At 39.6% G+C, this 19096-nt stretch overlaps 1 protein-coding gene across 10 annotated transcripts in view; it reads left to right on the plus strand.

Annotated features, from left to right (window-relative positions):
- The window catches only part of RFC1 (replication factor C subunit 1), an 80136-nt gene continuing 61040 nt past the window's right edge, over positions 1-19096 (plus strand). For 5 of the 10 annotated variants that reach the window (XM_060110976.1, XM_060110995.1, XM_060111029.1 and 2 more), the window contains exons 1-2: positions 2-156; positions 18407-18535. In XM_060110976.1, coding sequence (XP_059966959.1) covers positions 154-156; positions 18407-18535 — 132 coding nt within the window. In that variant the 5' untranslated portion in view covers positions 2-153. Of the gene's footprint in view, positions 157-18406; positions 18536-19096 lie in introns of all 10 variants that reach the window. The other 5 variants (XM_060111019.1, XM_060111036.1, XM_060111045.1 and 2 more) reach the window with 2 other exon arrangements.

A 19096-nucleotide genomic window follows, 5' to 3' on the forward strand; every position in this document is an offset into this window, starting at 1 on the left:
GCTGCGCACCTACTGACGTAATCACAGGGCGCCGCTGCCTCGACCTCCTTCCACTTCGCGGGAGAAGTTGTTGGCGCGAATGGATCCCGAGCCGCGGTAACGGATTCCCCAGCCGGCCAGCCTGCCCGCCCTCGCCTTCATCCTTGGGCTGCAATGGTGAGCCCCCGGGGGAGGTTATGCGGCCAGGGGGCTGGGGAGAGTTTGCAGGCTGGGCGTGGGCCTGGCATTCCTGGCACGGAGGGTCGGGGAGGACCGCGATGCGTGGCTTCGGAGGGGAGCGAAGGCAAGAAAGGGGCCACAAACTGGGCACTGGTCTCACAGCTTTCCTTGCACCGCGGGCTTCAGCTCTCAGCCGCAGCCAGCGCGCAGGGCTCTTGGTGCTGCGCAGCAGTTTTAACTTTTTTCCACTCTTGGGGGAAGGGAGAAAGGAAGGGAGTAATGAAGGTGATTTTGGGGGCTCAGCGGTACAGTTGCTTTTCCTGTTCACTGTTGCCTCGAACCTCGGTTTGAGTCCTGCCTAAAGCTTTGATTTCAGGCTTTGGGGCTCGAAGGAGAAGAATGTAACAGACTTTCCTTTCTAATGAGAAAGTTGTCTTAGGCCTTCAACTTTCATCATTAACAGCTCAGCGAAATACTCATCACAGAGCCGTTTTGAAATCGATAGCATGGGAAGGATGTTTTATTTTGTTTAGATGAGTTCATAGAGATCAAAGGGATAACATGGTTTACCAGGAAAAAAACAAAACAAAAAACCTTGTAGAAACAGCTGTAATACATTTGACAGCTGTCATCGCTTATCACCTGATGTTAAAAGTAATCTTAAAAAAAAAACCCTCAGTGCATAATTCTGCATAAATCCTTTAAATAGATAGTGAAATAATTATGCAGCCGTCAAAACAGACATTTATACTGGAATGGCAATAGATACAAGTATGTGTTTGAAATATTTTAATTTAAAGGACAATTTATGATGGTCCATTAAGCCAGAATCTACTTAATAATCAGACATAATTTTTTTATTTTTATTATTTTTATTATTTTTTTTTAATTTTTTTTATTTTACAAATTTAATCAGTTATACATATACATATGTTCCCATATCCCCTCCCTTTTGCGTCTCCCTCCCACCCTCCCTATCCCACCCCTCCAGGCGGTCACAAAGAACCGAGCTGATCTCCCTGTGCTATGCGGCTGCTTCCCACTAGCTATCTACCTTACGTTTGGTAGTGTATATATGTCCATGCCGCTCTTTCACTTTGTAATCAGACATAATTTTTTCAGTCATTGTATCTTCATTCAGCTTACTTGTCTGTCGCAGTGCCAACATTCTGAGCTGTGTGTGTGGAATTTTATGCCAAATTGGGAAACCTTACAGCCCTTCGTGTTTCTTCTCAGAGAAGGATGAAATGATAATAGCCACCTTGTAACAAGTATCTTCTTCAGGTGGATATGCGGGCTGTTTGTTTCACATACCTTTTTTCATTTAAACCTCACAGCAATCCAGTTTTACAGATGGCGAAGGAGGCTTTTAGAGTTTGAACAATTTGTGATATAACTAATAAATGGTTGAGCTAGAATTAGAACCTAGGTTTTTCTGACCACTACATTATATCACCTCCCTATAATGATCATAATTGCATTTTGGACTTCAGGCACTATGGTAATTGTGTAAAGTTCATGAGATTTGGAGTCTTGAAGGTGAGAGTGAGGCAGTGTTTTGGTCTTGCTCTGCCATTTAATGGTTAAGTGGTTTTGATTAAGTAAATATCTTAACTTTAACCTCTTAAATCCTCTGTTTCCTTACCTGTAAAAGGGGGGAAATATAGCTGCCTTAAGTGATTGTCTTGAGGATTAAACAAGATAATAAATGTAAAGCTTCTATTCTGTTGCCTGGCATGTGGTAGGAAATATACAACTACATTACTAATGATCTAATTTTCTCAGGAAGGACCCTATGGAACATTACAAGGAGTCTAAGGGACATCAAAGATGCCTCTGATGTTGTCAGTTATGGTGAACAACAGCTTATTTATTCAACTTTTGATTATTCAGTTACTTTAAATGATTTGTTCTTTTCCCTCTTAGTACTCCTGTTCATAGTGCATATGAAAAATAAAGCCCTTCTCAGAAAAGAAGTGGGGAAAAGGTTCTATACAGTACATAAGAGTTTTGGATTATATTAGTGTTTAATTTAGTCCTTCTGTCTTGTAGTACAAAAATTAGCAGAATCCTAGACCAGAATTCTGTTCAACCTATGTTTATTGAACACCTATGCACAAGTTATATTGTACAGTAGTTCTTAACTTTTGCTTGGGTCACAGCTTTCTTTGATGTTGTGGTGAATGGTAAGCAAGTTTTCTGCCCACAGAAATACATATGGATACATACACACCACTTTAGGGGATTCACATATCTTCTGAAGCCCTTCTACAGGTGCAGGGTTAGCAGCTCTTGCCCTGGGAGCTGCATCTTTTTCTCAAATCTTTTCCAATTAAAGTTATCAAAGGAACAAAATACTATATATCCACAAAATGGAATGCTATGCAACCATTAAAAAAGAGAAAACTTTATGCCCTGATGTAGAACAGTTGCCAAGATAAGTGAAAAAAGAAGGTGCAGGACAAGATGTAAAGTATGCTACCACTTTATGTAGAAAAGGAGAGAAAAGAATATGCCTGTTTTGCTTGAAGATGTGAAGGATACACAAGGAACTAACTGATAACATTTGTTGCCTCCAAAGATGGGAAATGTGTGTCTGAGAGGCACGGTGGGAGGGAGACGTTTTACCCTTTTGAATTTTTGAACCATGTGAATATAATGTCTATTAAAGGAATCGAAATGAAATTAAAATAAACAGAATAAAAAGTAGCCATGTAAATGATTTGAATTGCTATGAGGATTTAATTATTTGCTCAAAATGTGAATAAAACTTGAAAGATGCCGTTTTTAAGAAATCAACATATATAATTCATTGGCTGGCATAGTTATTTATTGAAAATATGCATAAGTTTAAATTAAACATGCATGAGACTTAAGGGAGAGCCTTTTGGAAGAGCTGTCAAACAGAGTCTGACTACATCTAAGCTGCTTCATTGCAGCATTCTGGGGGAGACCTTTCACATTGTAGTTTACTATGCGAATGCTCTCCCGGAGCAGCGTTGTCACCCTTTTATAATGTGTTGGGTTTTTGTTGCTGCGCGTGGGCTTTCTCTAGTTGTGGCGAGCGGGGGCTACTCTTCGTTGCGGTGCAGGGGCTTCTCATTGCAGTGGCTTCTTTTGTTGGGGAGCACGGGCTCTAGGCGTGCGGGCTTCAGTAGTTGTGGCACCTGGGCTCAGTAGCTGTGGCTTGTGGGCTCTGGAGTGCTGGCTCAGTAGTTGTGGTGCACGGGCTTAGTTGCTCCGCGGCATGTGGGATCTTCCCGGACCAGGGCTCGAACCCATGTCCCCTGCATTGGCAGGAGGATTCTTAACCACTGCGCCACCAGGGAAGTCCTGGAATTGTTTTCTTAATTTCACTTCTGGATTGTTCATTGCAAAAGTATAGAAATATAATTGGTATATTGATCTTGTGTCATGCGACCTTGGAGAACTCATTTCGTAGTTCTAATAGTTTTTTAGTGAATTCCTTAGGATTTTCTCCATTTAAGATCATTTCATCGGCAAATAAAGATAATTTTTCTTCTTCCTGTCCAATCTAGGTGCCCCTTTTATAATTTATTTTTTGCCACAGTGTTGAATAGGAGTGGCAAGAAGGATCTGTCTTCTTCCTGACCTTAAGGGACTACATTCCAACAACTTACCTGTTGTTTTTAAAGTATAATATAATTTTAACTATTTTAAAATTATTTCATTTCATTTGTCTCTTCTGTGCTGCTATCAATATACAATATTAGATGTATAATTTTGCATTTAAATGGTTTTAAAGATAAAAGATTTTTACATTTGGATAGATTTTGTGAAGTGTGTTGGTGATAATCAATTTCTGCTTGTGGATTTGGTGGAGGACTTAAAAATATTAATCAGAAATATTTATATTTCTTTACTTTCAAAATAGAGAAGTAAAGCCAAAATGTAATATTTTGGCAGCTACCCCACAGAGCACTGCAGTACTTATTTTGCATAAAATCCTGTACTCATCAAAGTAAGTGAACACGGTGGCATGATTTGCTTTCTCTTTGCATTTTTGGTAGGCACATGTAACTTGTTGGTTGGTTGAGCCCATGAGCAGTGGAAAAAAGTTTTTAGAGCTGTTTGGTTATACTTCAAAGTAGATATATATCAGCTTTTGTACTTTGACTTTTTAAAGTTAAAAGGTCATTATGATGGCTTACTTTGTGCAGGTTTAGGAGTATTTGCTGCAAAAATTTTTTTTCATCTCTATTAATAGATTTATAATCAACCAAGTTAGAAAATTCTAAAAACTGCATGATTTTTTTTGAGTACCAGCGAGGTCTGGTACTTTGTCTTGACTTATGCATATTAAAATTGCATTTGGGTTGCCTGATAGGCGATGCTTCTCTTTAATAGTGTTGTAGAATTGTTAGTTACACCTTAGGGTAGGAGAGTGCAATAAATCTTTTTTTTGTTTTTTGCTTACACTTAGGAGCATTTAAATTTCAAAACGTTTACTAGAAAATGCCTTGTCATTCACAGTTTTTTCATCTGTGAATTAAAGAATGTCATAGATTTGTTCTGTGGATTAAATTAATTTTTTTAAGTGTTTAAATCATTGTCTGGCACAGAGTAAGTCCTATTTAAGGGTTTGTTAAAAAAAGTAAATAAATGAAGCCCTAAATCGGGGCACTGGCAACAGAAATAGAGGAAAGAAGACAGCAGTATTTGGGAGATTAGGTTGGGTTGGTGATTAGGTGGAGGGTCAGAATGAGGAGGAAAAACTGCTCATTTTTCTGTTTTTGGTGAATGGTGGTGCTATGCATTGAGGTGGGAAATAAAGAGAGAGAAGCAAGCCTCCAAAATATGGGCTTAGTTTTGGACATTATGAGGTGGAGGCACCTTCGGGGCACTTGGTATAGGTGGAGATGACAGACTATTGGCTACATGGATATGGAGCTCAGAGGTCTTGAGTCGAGACAAGATTTAGGAGGTAGCAGTGTGTTTTTAAGTACTGACATTGAGATGGATGTGAGTTAGCTTGTGCAGTGTGAATATGTGAATCGGAAGTTTTTAACTTAGGGTTCATGGAGAGCCATTAATAGGCTTCAGGAAAAAGCCCTGAAGAAGAGGAAGTATTATACTAAAAGTGAAAGTGTTTTGCTTTTTGTAGCCACAGTATTGTAATATGACAAGAGAGTACCATATGATAGAAGTAATAATACACAGTAAGTGTTAATACCCACTTAAAGTTTCTTAAAACAAAGTGCAGTAGGTAAAGTGATGGCAAAAAATTAATCTCAAGTAAAGATTATTATAACACACAATCTTTAAAAACAAATTTACCATGAATTTCATTTTACATAATTAAGAACGTCTCTTTCTGAGCCCAGGTGTGAAGGTCAGTGACCTTAGGAATAACCACTCATGTGTTCAACCGTTATTAATTAAGCATCTGCTTATCTGAGGTGCTGGCCCTGTACTTGAGATACAGAGGTGAGTAAGCTAGACAGGCCTGCTGTATGGAACTTACAGCAATGTTTTCAAACTCAGATTACTATGACTATCAAAAATATCTCCTACTAATCATTTTGGGACCCATTTCAGGTGTTGCTTCTTTTGGCCAACTGTCCCTGAGGCTCTCTGTGTTAGGTGCTCCTGGTGCTCTTACAGTTTTGTGATTTAGCTCTGTCTTAGCACTGTTTTGTATTTAATTCTTTATATACTAATTTGTCTCCCAGGTAGCCTCATGAGGGCCTTTTCCTGTTTGTGTCCTAAGTGCCTGCCTGTAATCACACAAGGATCAAATGTATCTGGAATAATGAGAATGCAAAGGCCATATTGCTGGTTGTGGAGTATGGCTACTTTTGCATAGATCCTTAGAATTATGGTAAAACTATGAGGGGGCAGTCATGGTCAAGTAGAGAACTATGAAAGGGATTTGGAGTCAGAGGACCAGGTTGCATTCTGTTGTGCCATCTCTTCTAATCCCCACAGGAATCCTGTGGGGTAAGTGGCATTATGAGGAAACTAAGGGCCAGAGAAGTAAAGTAATTCATCCCAAGTGTCTGGAAGTAAGTGGCAAAACTGACAAAAAGCTTTTTTTTGGTCTGACTTAATTCCACTTACTTACCTATAAAATGGAGATAAGACATTCTATTTGCCTTTATACCTCACAGAATCATCAGAAGAGATAAATCTATGTCCAGTAGCTGTAAGTAAAAATGTGAAAAACTTACTTGTTACTATTAGCTGTGTGTGCTAAAATGTTTTAATTTTTATGTGATTTTTGCCTAAATCTTTTGTCTTATTTGAACTGAACTGTTCAATTAGTAACTATTAAAAAACAAAGTAAGAAGGGTGAATTACTACTCTCTTTTGGTTCCCGAAATAAAACTATTTCTTTTACCATTTCCTTTAGAAATGAAATTACTAGGACAAAGGGTATGCACATTTAAAATCTTGATAGATATTGTTAGATTGTCTTGGAAAGGTTATGGCAATTTTTACTTTTTTTTTTTTTTTACTGTAAGAATGACTGAAAGTTTATTTCCATATAGCACTTTTTTTTATATCTTTATTGGATTATAATTGCTTTACAATGGTGTGTTAGTTTCTGCTTTATAACAAAGTGAATCAGTCATACATATACATATGTTCCCATATCTCTTCCCTCTTGTGTCTCCCTCCCTCCCACCCTCCCTATCCCACCCCTCTAAGTGGTCACAAAGCACCGAGCTAATCCCCTGTGCTATGCAGCTGCTTCCCACTAGCTATCTATTTTACGTTTGGTAGTGTATATATGTCCATGCCACTCTCTCGCTTTGTCACAGCTTACCCTTCCCCCTCCCCATATCCTCAAGTCCATTCTCTAGTAGGTCTGTGTCTTTATTCCTGTCTTACCCCTAGGTTCTTCATGACATTTTTTTTTCTTAAATTCCATATATATGTGTTAGCATACGGTATTTGTCTTTCTCTTTCTGACTTACTTCACTCTGTATGACAGACTCTAGGTCCATCCACCTCATTACAAATAGCTCAGTTTCGTTTCTTTTTATGGCTGAGTAATATGCCATTGTATATATGTGCCACATCTTCTTTATCCATTCATCCGATGATGGACACTTAGGTTGTTTCCATCTCCTGGCTGTTGTAAATAGAGCTGCGATGAACATTTTGGTACATGACTCTTTTTGAATTATGGTTTTCTCAGGGTATATGCCCAGTAGTGGGATTGCTGGGTCATATGGTAGTTCTATTTGTAGTTTTTTAAGGAACCTCCATACTGTTCTCCATAGTGGCTGTACCAATTCACATTCCCACCAGCAGTGCAAGAGTATTCTCTTTTCTCCACACCCTCTCCAGCATTTATTGTTTCTAGATTTTTTGATGATGGCCGTTCTGACTGGTGTGAGATGATATCTCACTGTAGTTTTGATTTGAATTTCTCTAATGATTAATGATGTTGAGCATTCTTTCATGTGTTTGTTGGCAGTCTGTATATCTTCTTTGGAGAAATGTCTATTTAGGTCTTCTGCCCATTTTTGGATTGGGTTGTTTGTTTTTTTGTTATTGAGGTGCATGAGCTGCTTGTAAATCTTGGAGATTAATCCTTTGTCAGTTGCTTCATTTGCAAATATTTTCTCCCATTCTGAGGGTTGTCTTTTTTTAAAATTTTTTAAATTATTTATTTAAGATGAAAAATATGTCATGGTTGTTTTCATTTTGGTTACCAAGATGGCTAAACATTTCTCTGTAGGATTGTTACCCTGTTTGTATTTTTTGTTAATTATCTATTTACCCTCCCTCCCCCGCATGGATATTTTTTTTTGTTATTATTATTTTTTTTATTAGTTTCTGCTTTATAACAGAGTGAATCAGTCATACATATACATCTGTTCCCACATCCCTTCCCTCATGCATCTCCCTCCCTCCCACCCTCCCCATCCCACCCCTCCAGGCGGTCACAAAGCACCGAGCTGATCTCCCTGTGCTCTGCGGCTGCTTCCCACTATCTATCTACCTTACGTTTGGTAGTGTATATATGTCCATGCCTCTCTTTCGCTTTGTCACAGCTTACCCTTCCCCCTCCCCATATCCTCAAGTCCATTCTCAAGTAGGTCTGTGTCTTTATTCCTGTTTTACCCCTAGGTTCTTCATGACATTTTTTTTTTAATTCCATATATATGTGTTAGCATACGGTATTTGTCTTTCTCTTTCTGACTTACTTCACTCTGTATGACAGACTCTAGGTCTATCCACCTCATTTCAAATAGCTCAGTTTCGTTTCTTTTTATGGCCGAGTAATATTCCATTGTATATATGTGCCACATCTTCTTTATCCATTCATCCGATGATGGACACTTAGGTTGTTTCCATCTCCGGGCTATTGTGAATAGAGCTGCAATGAACATTTTGGTACATGACTCTTTTTGAATTATGGTTTTCTCAGGGTATATGCCCAGTAGACGGATTGCTGGGTCATATGGTAGTTCTATTTGTAGTTTTTTAAGGAACCTCCATACCGTTCTCCATAGTGGCTGTACCAATTCACATTCCCACCAGCAGTGCAAGAGTGTTCCCTTTTCTCCACACCCTCTCCAGCATTTATTGTTTCTAGATTTCTTGATGATGGCCATTCTGACTGGTGTGAGATGATATCTCATTGTAGTTTTGATTTGCATTTCTCTAATGATTAATGATGTTGAGCATTCTTTCATGTGTTTGTTGGCAGTCTGTATATCTTCTTTGGAGAAATGCCTATTTAAGTCTTCTGCCCATTTTTGGATTGGGTTGTTTGTTTTTTTGCTATTGAGCTGCATGAGCTGTTTATAAATTTTGGAGATTAATCCTTTGTCAGTGGCTTCATTTGCAAATATTTTCTCCCATTCTGAGGGTTGTCTTTTGGTCTTGTTTATGGTTTCCTTTGCTGTGCATAAGCTTTGAAGTTTCATTAGGTCCCATTTGTTTATTTTTGTTTTTATTTCCATTACTCTAGGAGGTGGGTCAAAAAGGATCTTGCTGTGATTTATGTCATAGAGTGTTCTGCCTATGTTTTCCTCTAAGAGTTTGATAGTTTCTGGCCTTACATTTAGGTCTTTAATCCATTTTGAGCTTATTTTTGTGTATGGTGTTAGGGAGTGATCTTATCTCATACTTTTACATGTCCCTGTCCAGGTTTCCCAGCACCACTTATTGAAGAGGCTATCCTTTCTCCCCTGTACATTCCTGCCTCCTTTATCAAAGATAAGGTGACCATATGTGCGTGGGTTTATCTCTGGGCTTTCTATCCTGTTCCATTGATCTACCTTTCTGTTTTTGTGCCAGTACCATACTGTCTTGATTACTGTAGCTTTGTAGTATAGTCTGAAGTCAGGGAGCCTGATTCCTCCAGCTCCGTTTTTTGTTCTCAAGATTGCTTTGGCTATTCAGGGTCTTTTGTGTTTCCATACAGATTGTGAAATTTTTTGTTCTAGTTCTGTGAAAAATGCCAGTGGTAGTTTGATAGGGACTGCATTGAATCTGTAGATTGCTTTGGGTAGTAGAGTCATTTTCACAATGTTGATTCTTCCAATCCAAGAACATGGTACATCTCTCCATCTATTTGTATCATCTTTAACTTCTTTCATCAGTGTCTTATAATTTGCTGCATACAGGTCTTTTGTCTCCTTAGGTAGGTTTATTCCTAGATACTTTATTCTTTTTGTTGCAGTGGTAAATGGGAGTGTTTTCTTGATTTCATTTTCAGATTTTTCATCATTAGTGTATAGGAATGCCAGAGATTTCTGTGCATTAATTTTGTATCCTGCTACTTTACCAAATTCATTGATTAGCTCTAGTAGTTTTCTGGTAGCATCTTTAGGATTCTGTATGTATAGTATTATGTCATCTGCAAACAGTGACAGCTTTACTTCTTTTCTAATTTGGATTCCTTTTATTTCCTTTTCTTCTCTGATTGCTGTGGCTAAAACTTCCAAAACTATGTTGAATAAGAGTGGTGAGAGTGGGCAGCCTTGTCTTGTTCCTGATCTTAGTGGACATGGTTTCAGTTTTTCACCATTGAGGACGATGTTGGCTGTGGGTTTGTCATATATGGCCTTTATTATGTTGAGGAAAGTTCCCTCTATGCCTACTTTCTGCAGGTTTTTTTTTTTTTTATCATAAATGGGTGTTGACTTTTGTCAAAAGCTTCCTCTGCATCTATTGAGATGATCATATGGTTTTTCTCCTTCAATTTGTTAATATGGTTTATCACGTTGATTGATTTGCGTATATTGAAGAATCCTTGCATTCCAGGAATAAACCCCACTTGATCATGGTGTATGATTCTTTTAATGTGCTGTTGGATTCTGTTTGCTAGTATTTTGTTGAGGATTTTTGCATCTATGTTCATCAGTGATATTGGCCTGTAGTTTTCTTTCTTTGTGACATCCTTGTCTGGTTTTGGTGTCAGGATGATGGTGGTCTCGTAGAATGAGTTTGGGAGTGTTCCTCCCTCTGCTATATTTTGGAAGAGTTTGAGAAGGATAGGTGTTAGCTCTTCTGTAAATGTTTGATAGAATTCACCTGTGAAGCCATCTGGTCCTGGGCTTTTGTTTGTTGGAAGATTTTTAATCACAGTTTCAATTTCAGTGCTTGTGATTGGTCTGTTCATATTTTCTGTTTCTTCCTGATTCAGTCTTGGCAGGTTGTGCATTTCTAGGAATTTGTCCATTTCTTCCAGGTTGTCCATTTTATTGGCATAGAGTTGCTTGTAGTAATCTCTCATGATCTTTTGTATTTCTGCAGTGTCAGTTGTTACTTCTCCTTTTTCATTTCTAATTCTATTGATTTGAGTCTTCTCCCTTTTTTTCTTGATGAGTCTGGCTAATGGTTTATCAATTTTGTTTATCTTCTCAAAGAACCAGCTTTTAGTTTTATTGATCTTTGCTATCATTTCCTTCATTTCTTTTTCATTTTTTTCTGATCTGATCTTTATAATTTCTTTCCTTCTGCTAAGTTTGGGGTTTTTTGGTTCTTCTTTCTCTAATTGCTTTAGGTGCAAGGTTAGGTTGTTTATTCGAGATGTTTTCTGTTTCTTAAGGTGGGATTGTATTGCTATAAACTTACCTCTTAGAACTACTTTTGCTGCATCACATAGGTTTTGGGTCGTCATGTCTCTATTGTCATTTGTTTCTAGGTATTTTTTGATTTCCTCTTTGATTTCTTCAGTGACCACTTCGTTATTAAGTGGTGTATTGTTTAGCCTCCATGTGTTTGTATTTTTTACAGATCTTTTCCTGTAATTGATATCTGGTCTCATAGCATTGTGGTCGGAAATGATACTTGATACAATTTCAGTTTTCTTAAATTTACCAAGGCTTGATATGTGACCCAGGATATGTTCTGTCCTGGAGAATGTTCCATGAGCACTTGAGAAAAATGTGTATTCTGTTGTTTTTGGATGGAATGTCCTATAAATATTAATTAAGTCCATCTTGTTTAATGTATCATTTAAAACTTGTGTTTCCTTATTTATTTTCATTTTAGGTGATCTGTCCATTGGTGAAAGTGGGGTGTTAAAGTCCCCTACTATGAATGTGTTACTGTCGATTTCCCCTTTTATGGCTGTTAGCATTTGCCTTATGTATTGAGGTGCTCCTATGTTGGGTGCATAAATATTTACAATTGTTATATCTTCTTCTTGGATCGATCCCTTCATCATTATGTAGTGTCCTTCTTTGTCTCTTCTAATAGTCTTTATTTTAAAGTCTATTTTGTCTAATATGAGAATTGTTACTCCAGCTTTCTTTTGGTTTCCATTTGCATGGAATATCTTTTTCCATCCCCTTACTTTCAGTCTGTATGTGTCTCTAGGTCTGAAGTGGGTCTCTTGTAGACAGCATATATATGGGTCTTGTTTTTGTATGCATTCAGCCAGTCTGTGTCTTTTGTTGGGAGCATTTAATCCATTCACATTTAAGGTAATTATTGATATGTATGTTCCTATTCCCATTTTCTTAATTGTTTTGGGTTTGTTATAGGTTTTTTCCTCCTGTTGTGTTTCTTGCCTAGAGAAGATCCTTTAGCATTTGTTGTAAAGCTGGTTTGGTGGTGCTGAACTCTCTCAGCTTTTGCTTGTCTGTAAAGGTTTTAATTTCTCCATCAAATCTGAATGAGATCCTTGCTGGGTAGAGTAATCTTGGTTGCAGGTGTTTCTCCTTCATCACTTTAAATATGTCCTGCCACTCCCTTCTGGCTTGCAGAGTTTCTGCTGAAAGATCAGCTGTTAACCTTATGGGGATTCCCTTGTGTGTTATTTGTTGTTTTTCCCTTGCTGCTTTTAATATGTTTTCTTTGTAATTAATTTTTGACAGTTTGATTAATATGTGTCTTGGCGTGTTTCTACTTGGATTTATCATGTATGGGACTCTCTGTGCCTCCTGGACTTGATTAACTATTTCCTTTTCCATATTAGGGAAGTTTTCAACTATAATCTCTTCAAATATTTTCTCAGTCCCTTTCTTTTTCTCTTCTTCTTCTGGAACCCCTATAATTCGAATGTTGGTGCATTTAATGTTGTCCCAGAGGTCTCTCAGACTGTCCTCAGTTCTTTTCATTCTTTTTTCTTTATTCTGCTCTGCAGTAGTTATTTCCACTATTTTATCTTCCACCACACTTATCCATTCTTCTGCCTCAGTTACTCTGCTATTGATCCCATCTAGAGTATTTTTAATTTTATTTATTGTGTTGTTCATCATTGCTTGTTTCATCTTTAGTTCTTCTAGGTCCTTGTTAAATGTTTCTTGCATTTTGTCTATTCTATTTCCAAGATTTTGGATCATCTTTACTATCATTATTCTGAATTCTTTTTCAGGTAGACTGCCTATTTCCTCTTCATTTGTTAGGTCTGGTGGGCTTTTATCTTGCTCCTTCATCTGTTGTGTGTTTTTCTGTCTTTTCATTTTGCTTATCTGACTGTGTTTGGGGTCTCCTTTTTGCAGGGTGCAGGTTCGTAGTTCCCGTTGTTTTTGGTGTCTGTCCCCAGTGGCTAAGGTTGTTTCAGTGGGTTGTGTAGGCTTCCTGGTGGAGGGGACTAGTGCCTGTGTTCTGATGGATGAGGCTGGATTTTGTCTTTCTGGTGGGCAGGTCCACGTCTGGTGGTGTGTTTTGGGGTGTCTATGGCCTTATTATGATTTTAGGCAGCGTCTCTGCTAATGGGTGGGGTTGTGTTCCTGTCTTGCTAGTTGTTTGGCATAGGGTGTCCAGCACTGTAGCTTGCTGGTCGTTGAGTGAAGCTGGGTGTTGGTGTTGAGATGGAGATCTCTGGGAGATTTTCGCCGTTTGATATTACATGGAGCTGGGACCTCTCTTGTGGATCAGTGTCCTGAAGTTGGCTCTCCCACCTCCGAGGCACAGCACTGACTCCTGGCTGCAGCACCAAGAGCCTTTCATCCACACGGCTCAGGTTAAAAGGGAGAAAAAGTAGAAAGAAAGAGAGAGAGAGAGAAAGAGAGAAAGAAAGAAAGGAGGGAGGGAGGAAGGAGGAAGGAAGGGGGAAGAAAGAAAGAAAGAAGATAAAATAAAATGAAGTTATTAAAATAAAAAATAATTATTAAGAAAAAAAAATTTTTTAAGTAAAAACAAACAAACCGGACGGATAGAACCCTAGGACAAATGGTGAAAGCAAAGCTATACAGACGAAATCTCACACAGAAGCATACACATACACACTCACAAAAAGAGGAAAAGGGGAAAAAATCATAAATCTTTCTCTCAAAGTCCACCTCCTCAATTTGGGATGATTCGTTGTCTATTCAGGTATTCCACAGATGCAGGGTACATCAAGTTGATTGTGGAGATTTAATCCGCTGCTCCTGATGCTGCTGGAAGAGATTTCCCTTTCTCTTCTCTGTTCGCACAGCTCCTGGGGCTCCGCTTTGCATTTGGCCCCGCCTCTGCGTGTAGGTCGCTGGAGGGTGTCTGTTCTTCGCTCAGACAGGACGGGGTTAAAGGAGCCGCTGATACGGGGACTCTGGCTCACTCAGGCTGGGGCGAGGGAGGGGTACGGAGTGTGGGGCAAGCCTGCGGCGGCAGAGGCTGGCATGTCGTTGCACCAGCCTGAGGCGCGTACTCCCGGAGAAGTTGTCCCTGGATCCCGGGACCCTGGCAGTGGCGGGCTGCACAGGCTCCCGGGAGGGGAGGTGTGGATAGTGACCTGTGCTCCGCACAGAGGCTTCTTGACGGCGGCAGCAGCAGCCTTAGCATCTCTTGCTCGTCTCTGGGGTCTGCGCTGTCAGCCGCGGCTCGCGCCCGTCTCTGGAGCTCCTTTAAGCAGTGCTCTGAATCCCCTGTCCTCGCGCACCCTGAAACAATGGTTTCTTGCCTCTTCGGCAGGTCCAGACTTTTTCCCGGACTCCCTCCCGGCTAGCCGTGTCGCACTAGCCCCCTTCAGGCTGTGTTCACGCTGCCAGTCCTCTCCCTGCGCTCTGACGGAAGCCGGAGCCTCAGCTCCCAGCCCCGCCTGCCCCGGCGGGTGAGCAGACAAGCCTCTCGGGCTGGTCGGCACCGATCCTCTGTGCGGGAATCTCCCCGCTTTGCCCTCCGCAACCCTGTGGCTGCGCTCTCCTCCGCGGCTCCGAAGCTCCCCACCTCCGCCACCCTCAGTCTCCGCCCGCGAAGGAACGGGCTTCTGGTGTGTGGAGACCTTTCCTCCTTCACGGCTCCCTCCCACTGGTGCAGGTCCCGTCCCTCTTCTTTTGTCTCTATTTATACTTTTTTCTTTTGGCCTACCCAGGTACGTGGGGAGTTTCTTGCCTTTTGGGAGGTCTGAGGTCTTCTGCCAGCGTTCAGTAGGTGTTCTGTAGGAGTTGTTCCACGTGTAGATGTATTTCTGATATATCTGTGGGGAGGAGGGTGATCTCCATGTCTTACTCTTCTGCCATCTTCCCCCTCCCCCCCCCCAATTTTTACTTTTATTAGCAGTGTAGTATGTGAGCATGTTTCCCCACAACTTTGACATATCTGGGCATTATCAGTCTTTTATCGCTTAGGGAAATATAATCAAGTTCTAATTTATTTGTTTATTATTTGTGAAGTTGAGCATCTTTTGTTATGTTTGTTATTTGCATTTCTTTATAATTTGTCTACTGGTAGGTTTTTCTCATTTTTCTACTGGGTTATTTTTTATTGATTTGTAGGAGCCCTCTTATATATAACATGTTGTAGATATTTTCATGTTAGTTGCTTACATTTTAACTTTGTTTATGGCGTCTTTTGTTTTATTTTTATGCAGTCAAATCTGTCTTTCTTTATGGGTGGTTTCTAATCTTGATGTTCTGCTTGGAAGGACTTCCCTTTGCTAAGATTATAAAAGTAAACTTAAAAATTTGTTCCTTTTTCTACTAATATACTCAGCAAGAATTATTCCGTGCATGTAAGAGTGCTGTCTAGATCCATTATTTGGGAATTCGATTAGTCACTAGTCTTTGAAGACCTGGAATACCAGACAGGGAATGTTAATTAAGTCACCCTATAAATTAAAGTCAAATTGGTGACCTTTGGCTCTTAAATGTTCATACACCAGATGGCTGCTCACACTGGAGATAACCCCTAAAAAGGTGTGAGTAGAATCGCTTTCATTCTGATGTAAATTCTTTTCCGAAAATTTAGATTTTTAATGTATATTGAGTTAGATCAGGATGCTGTAATTTAATTTTTCAGCTGCCATCAGAGTATAAGGGCATGGGGAGTGGGAGAGTAGGGTAGAATAAAGGGAAAGGAAAAGAAAGGGGTTGTGAATAGGAAGAATTACTTAGGGAGGAAAGGTTGCAACAATGCTGAGGATTGGCAGTATGGAACAGACAAAAATTAGAGACCTCAAAGTTACCAACAATTCCATTTCCTGAATTATATTTTGTTTTCTTTCTCTTGCTTTTTTAAGTATTTGTGGTTCCAACACAGATGGAAAACCACCATTGACTTTAAGCTGATTATTAATATTTAGTTTTGATATTTCCATGGTGCATGTGTGCTGTGTGTGTGTGTGTGTGTGTGTGTGTGTGTATGTGTTTAAAAAAATCACCACTGTTTGAATGAAGACTCACTTGGTAATTTCAAAAGTGAAACTCCAATGTGAAACTCTCATTTCCTCCAGAAGCAATAAAGTAAGTAGTTGTTAGCCTCAAACTCAATTCTTTGCAAATTATAGGGAAGACTGTGGCTTTCTGGCTTACTTATTCCTCTAACTTTTCTTTAGCGACTGACACAAATGTCTCAGTTTCATAACAGAGGTATCCATTCTGCAAACAGTATATTTTAGACTTAGATTTTATTAGGATGGATTTGTGACTTTTTTATATTAAGAAATTTACAAAAGAGGGTATAAAACTAGGGAAGTCTGTAACCTTTCAAAAAAAATTTAAACATGTCTGTGTACCTCATTTATCTGTTTTCTTTATTGCCTTAACCACAAAGCTGTGTGTTTGTGTGTGTCTTTGTATAACACACTTGTTTGGGATTTTTGACATTTTAAGGGTTTGACAAGTACTGCCAGGATCTAGGTGAAAAATTGTTACCTTTCTTACACTTGGTAAAGTACTTTTAACAGGCATTTTCCTCACTACAATAGAGATAGGTTGGAACAGGTAAAAAGAATTGAAGACTCAGGCTTATGACCATTAAGGATAGGAATAGGGAGGGGCTTCCCTGGTGGCGCAGTGGTTGAGAGTCCGCCTGCCGATGCAGAGGACGCGGGTTCGTGCCCCGGTCCGGGAAGATCCCACATGCCGCAGAGCAGCTGGGCCCGTGAGCCATGGCCGCTGGGCCTGTGCGTCCGGAGCCTGTTCTCCACAATGGGAGAGGCCACAGCAGTGAGAGGCCCGCGTACCGCAAAAAAAAAAAAAAAAAGGATAGGAATAGGGAAAACAATACAACAGGCTCTTGAGCCCATCCTTTGGAATTCAGATCCTAAATTCTCACTATACTTTGTTCCTTATACCCTTGCCTGTGAGCAGAGACAACTGTAAATGGGGATGTTTCAGTGACATGAAGGGATAATCGTTCATAAGTGAGGGAGGAGGGAAGTTTTTACTCAGCCAGTATTGTGATAGATGTATGATTAATCCTCATAAAGTGTAGGGAGTATTAGTCTCACTTTACTGATGAGAAAACAGATTAAAGTAACTTGCTCAGGGTCACCCAGCTAGAAAGCACTAGAGCAGAGATTCATACCAGAGGTTTCTCATTCTAAGGTCTATTCCCTGTTCTCTATACCACAGTTTCTTCAAAGCTAAAATCTAAAAGGGTAGGGAAGAATATGTATGCGAAGGATAAGAAAGGTGAGTGATATTAATTGTAAATTACATTGTAAGTGTTTCAGTATGATTAATATGATTCTGTTGTTTAACATGGGGTAGAGTAATTGAAGAAAGTATTGTAGTCAAAATTTTTTCTTCAGAATTTGGAAGAATCATGGAAAGGAAAAGAATTTCAAGGTTCTTAGTTATTAAGGTCTTAAATGATCAGGGTTCTGAGAGTTATTCTTCTCTCAAACTGGAGTATAAATCCCATAGGCGGGACTTCCCTGGTGGCACAGTGGATTAGACTCTGTGCTCCCAGTGCAGGGGCCTCGGGTTCAATCCCTGGTCAGGGAACTAGATCCCACATGCATGCCATAACTAAGGAGCCCTGGAGGTGCAACTAAGGAGCCTGCCTGCTGCAACTAAGACCCAGTGTAACCAAATAAGTAAATATTAAAAACAAAATCCCATAGGCAAGGATTATGTTCTTCAGCTCTTTGTCTTTTCACCTACTATGCCTGAGATGATGGGGTATGTGCATGCATGATCAATAAATGCTTGTTACTTGACTCTTTAGTAGTTGTGCTATCATTAGGAAAAATTTCCTTTGTTTATTTTTGCCCTGTTTTTGGCCAGATTCTGAGAATTAATATTACTTTTCATTAGGCACATTATTTTTTTTATCTTTTTTTGGGGGTGGGGGGATGCACACCATGTGGCTTGCGGGATCTTAGTTCCCCAACCAGGGATTGAACCTGGGCCCTCAGCAGTGAAAGTGAGGAGTCCTAACCACTGGACCACCAGGGAAGTCCCCAGACATATTATTTTTAACTGAGGTAATTTTATCAGTTAACTTTTGTATGTAGAAAGAATGCTGCTGCACACATAGAACTATCTCATTATGAAGAAATTACTGAGAGTAAACCAGTGTGTGTGGAGAGTTGTTCCTTTTTACAATTGAAATTAGAATTTTGTGCAGTTAATGTTTGTTTATGAGTCTCCTTTTTTGCTTCTAGGATATTCGAAAATTCTTTGGGGTTATACCAAGTGGAAAGAAAGTTGTAAGTGAAACAGCAAAGAAGAATGAGAAAACGAAGTCTGCTGAAGAAACTATAAAAACGAAGAAAGGAATAAAGGAAATCAAGGTCAGTTTTCCAGATACAATATTGAACTGTATAAAATAAACCCAGGGCTTCCCAGGTGGCGCAGTGGTTGAGAGTCTGCCTGCCGATGCAGGGGACACGGGTTCGTGCCCTGGTCCGGGAAGATCCCACATGCCATGGAGCAGCTAGGCCCGTGAGCCATGGCCGCTGAGCCTGCGCGTCCGGAGCCTGTGTTCCACCACGGGAGAGGCCACAACAGTGAGAGGGCCGTGTACCGCAAAAAAAAAAAAACAAACAAAAACAAACAAAAATAAAATAAACCCAGTTCTGAGATTTGATGTATTTGGAGCCTCGAGTAAATATAGATTTCAACTCATTTAGCAGAGGAAGAAGAAAAGTAATAAGGTATTACTTATTTCTGGTTAATATATCTTACTGTATTCGTAGCTTGGTGTTTTCCTTCACTAGACATGGAACCCTTTTTAGTTGTTAAAACTTTGTGTTTTAAGACCAAAATTTGCTCATAAAGACAGGAGTGCCAGGTGAATGGTATTGGGCTTCTGGTGAGGGAAGGCTTTGGAGGAAAGCTTTATTCTTTTTCCT

The sequence above is a fragment of the Mesoplodon densirostris genome, chromosome 1 (genome assembly GCF_025265405.1).
Source record: "Mesoplodon densirostris isolate mMesDen1 chromosome 1, mMesDen1 primary haplotype, whole genome shotgun sequence".
Taxonomy (NCBI): Eukaryota; Metazoa; Chordata; class Mammalia; order Artiodactyla; family Ziphiidae; genus Mesoplodon; species Mesoplodon densirostris.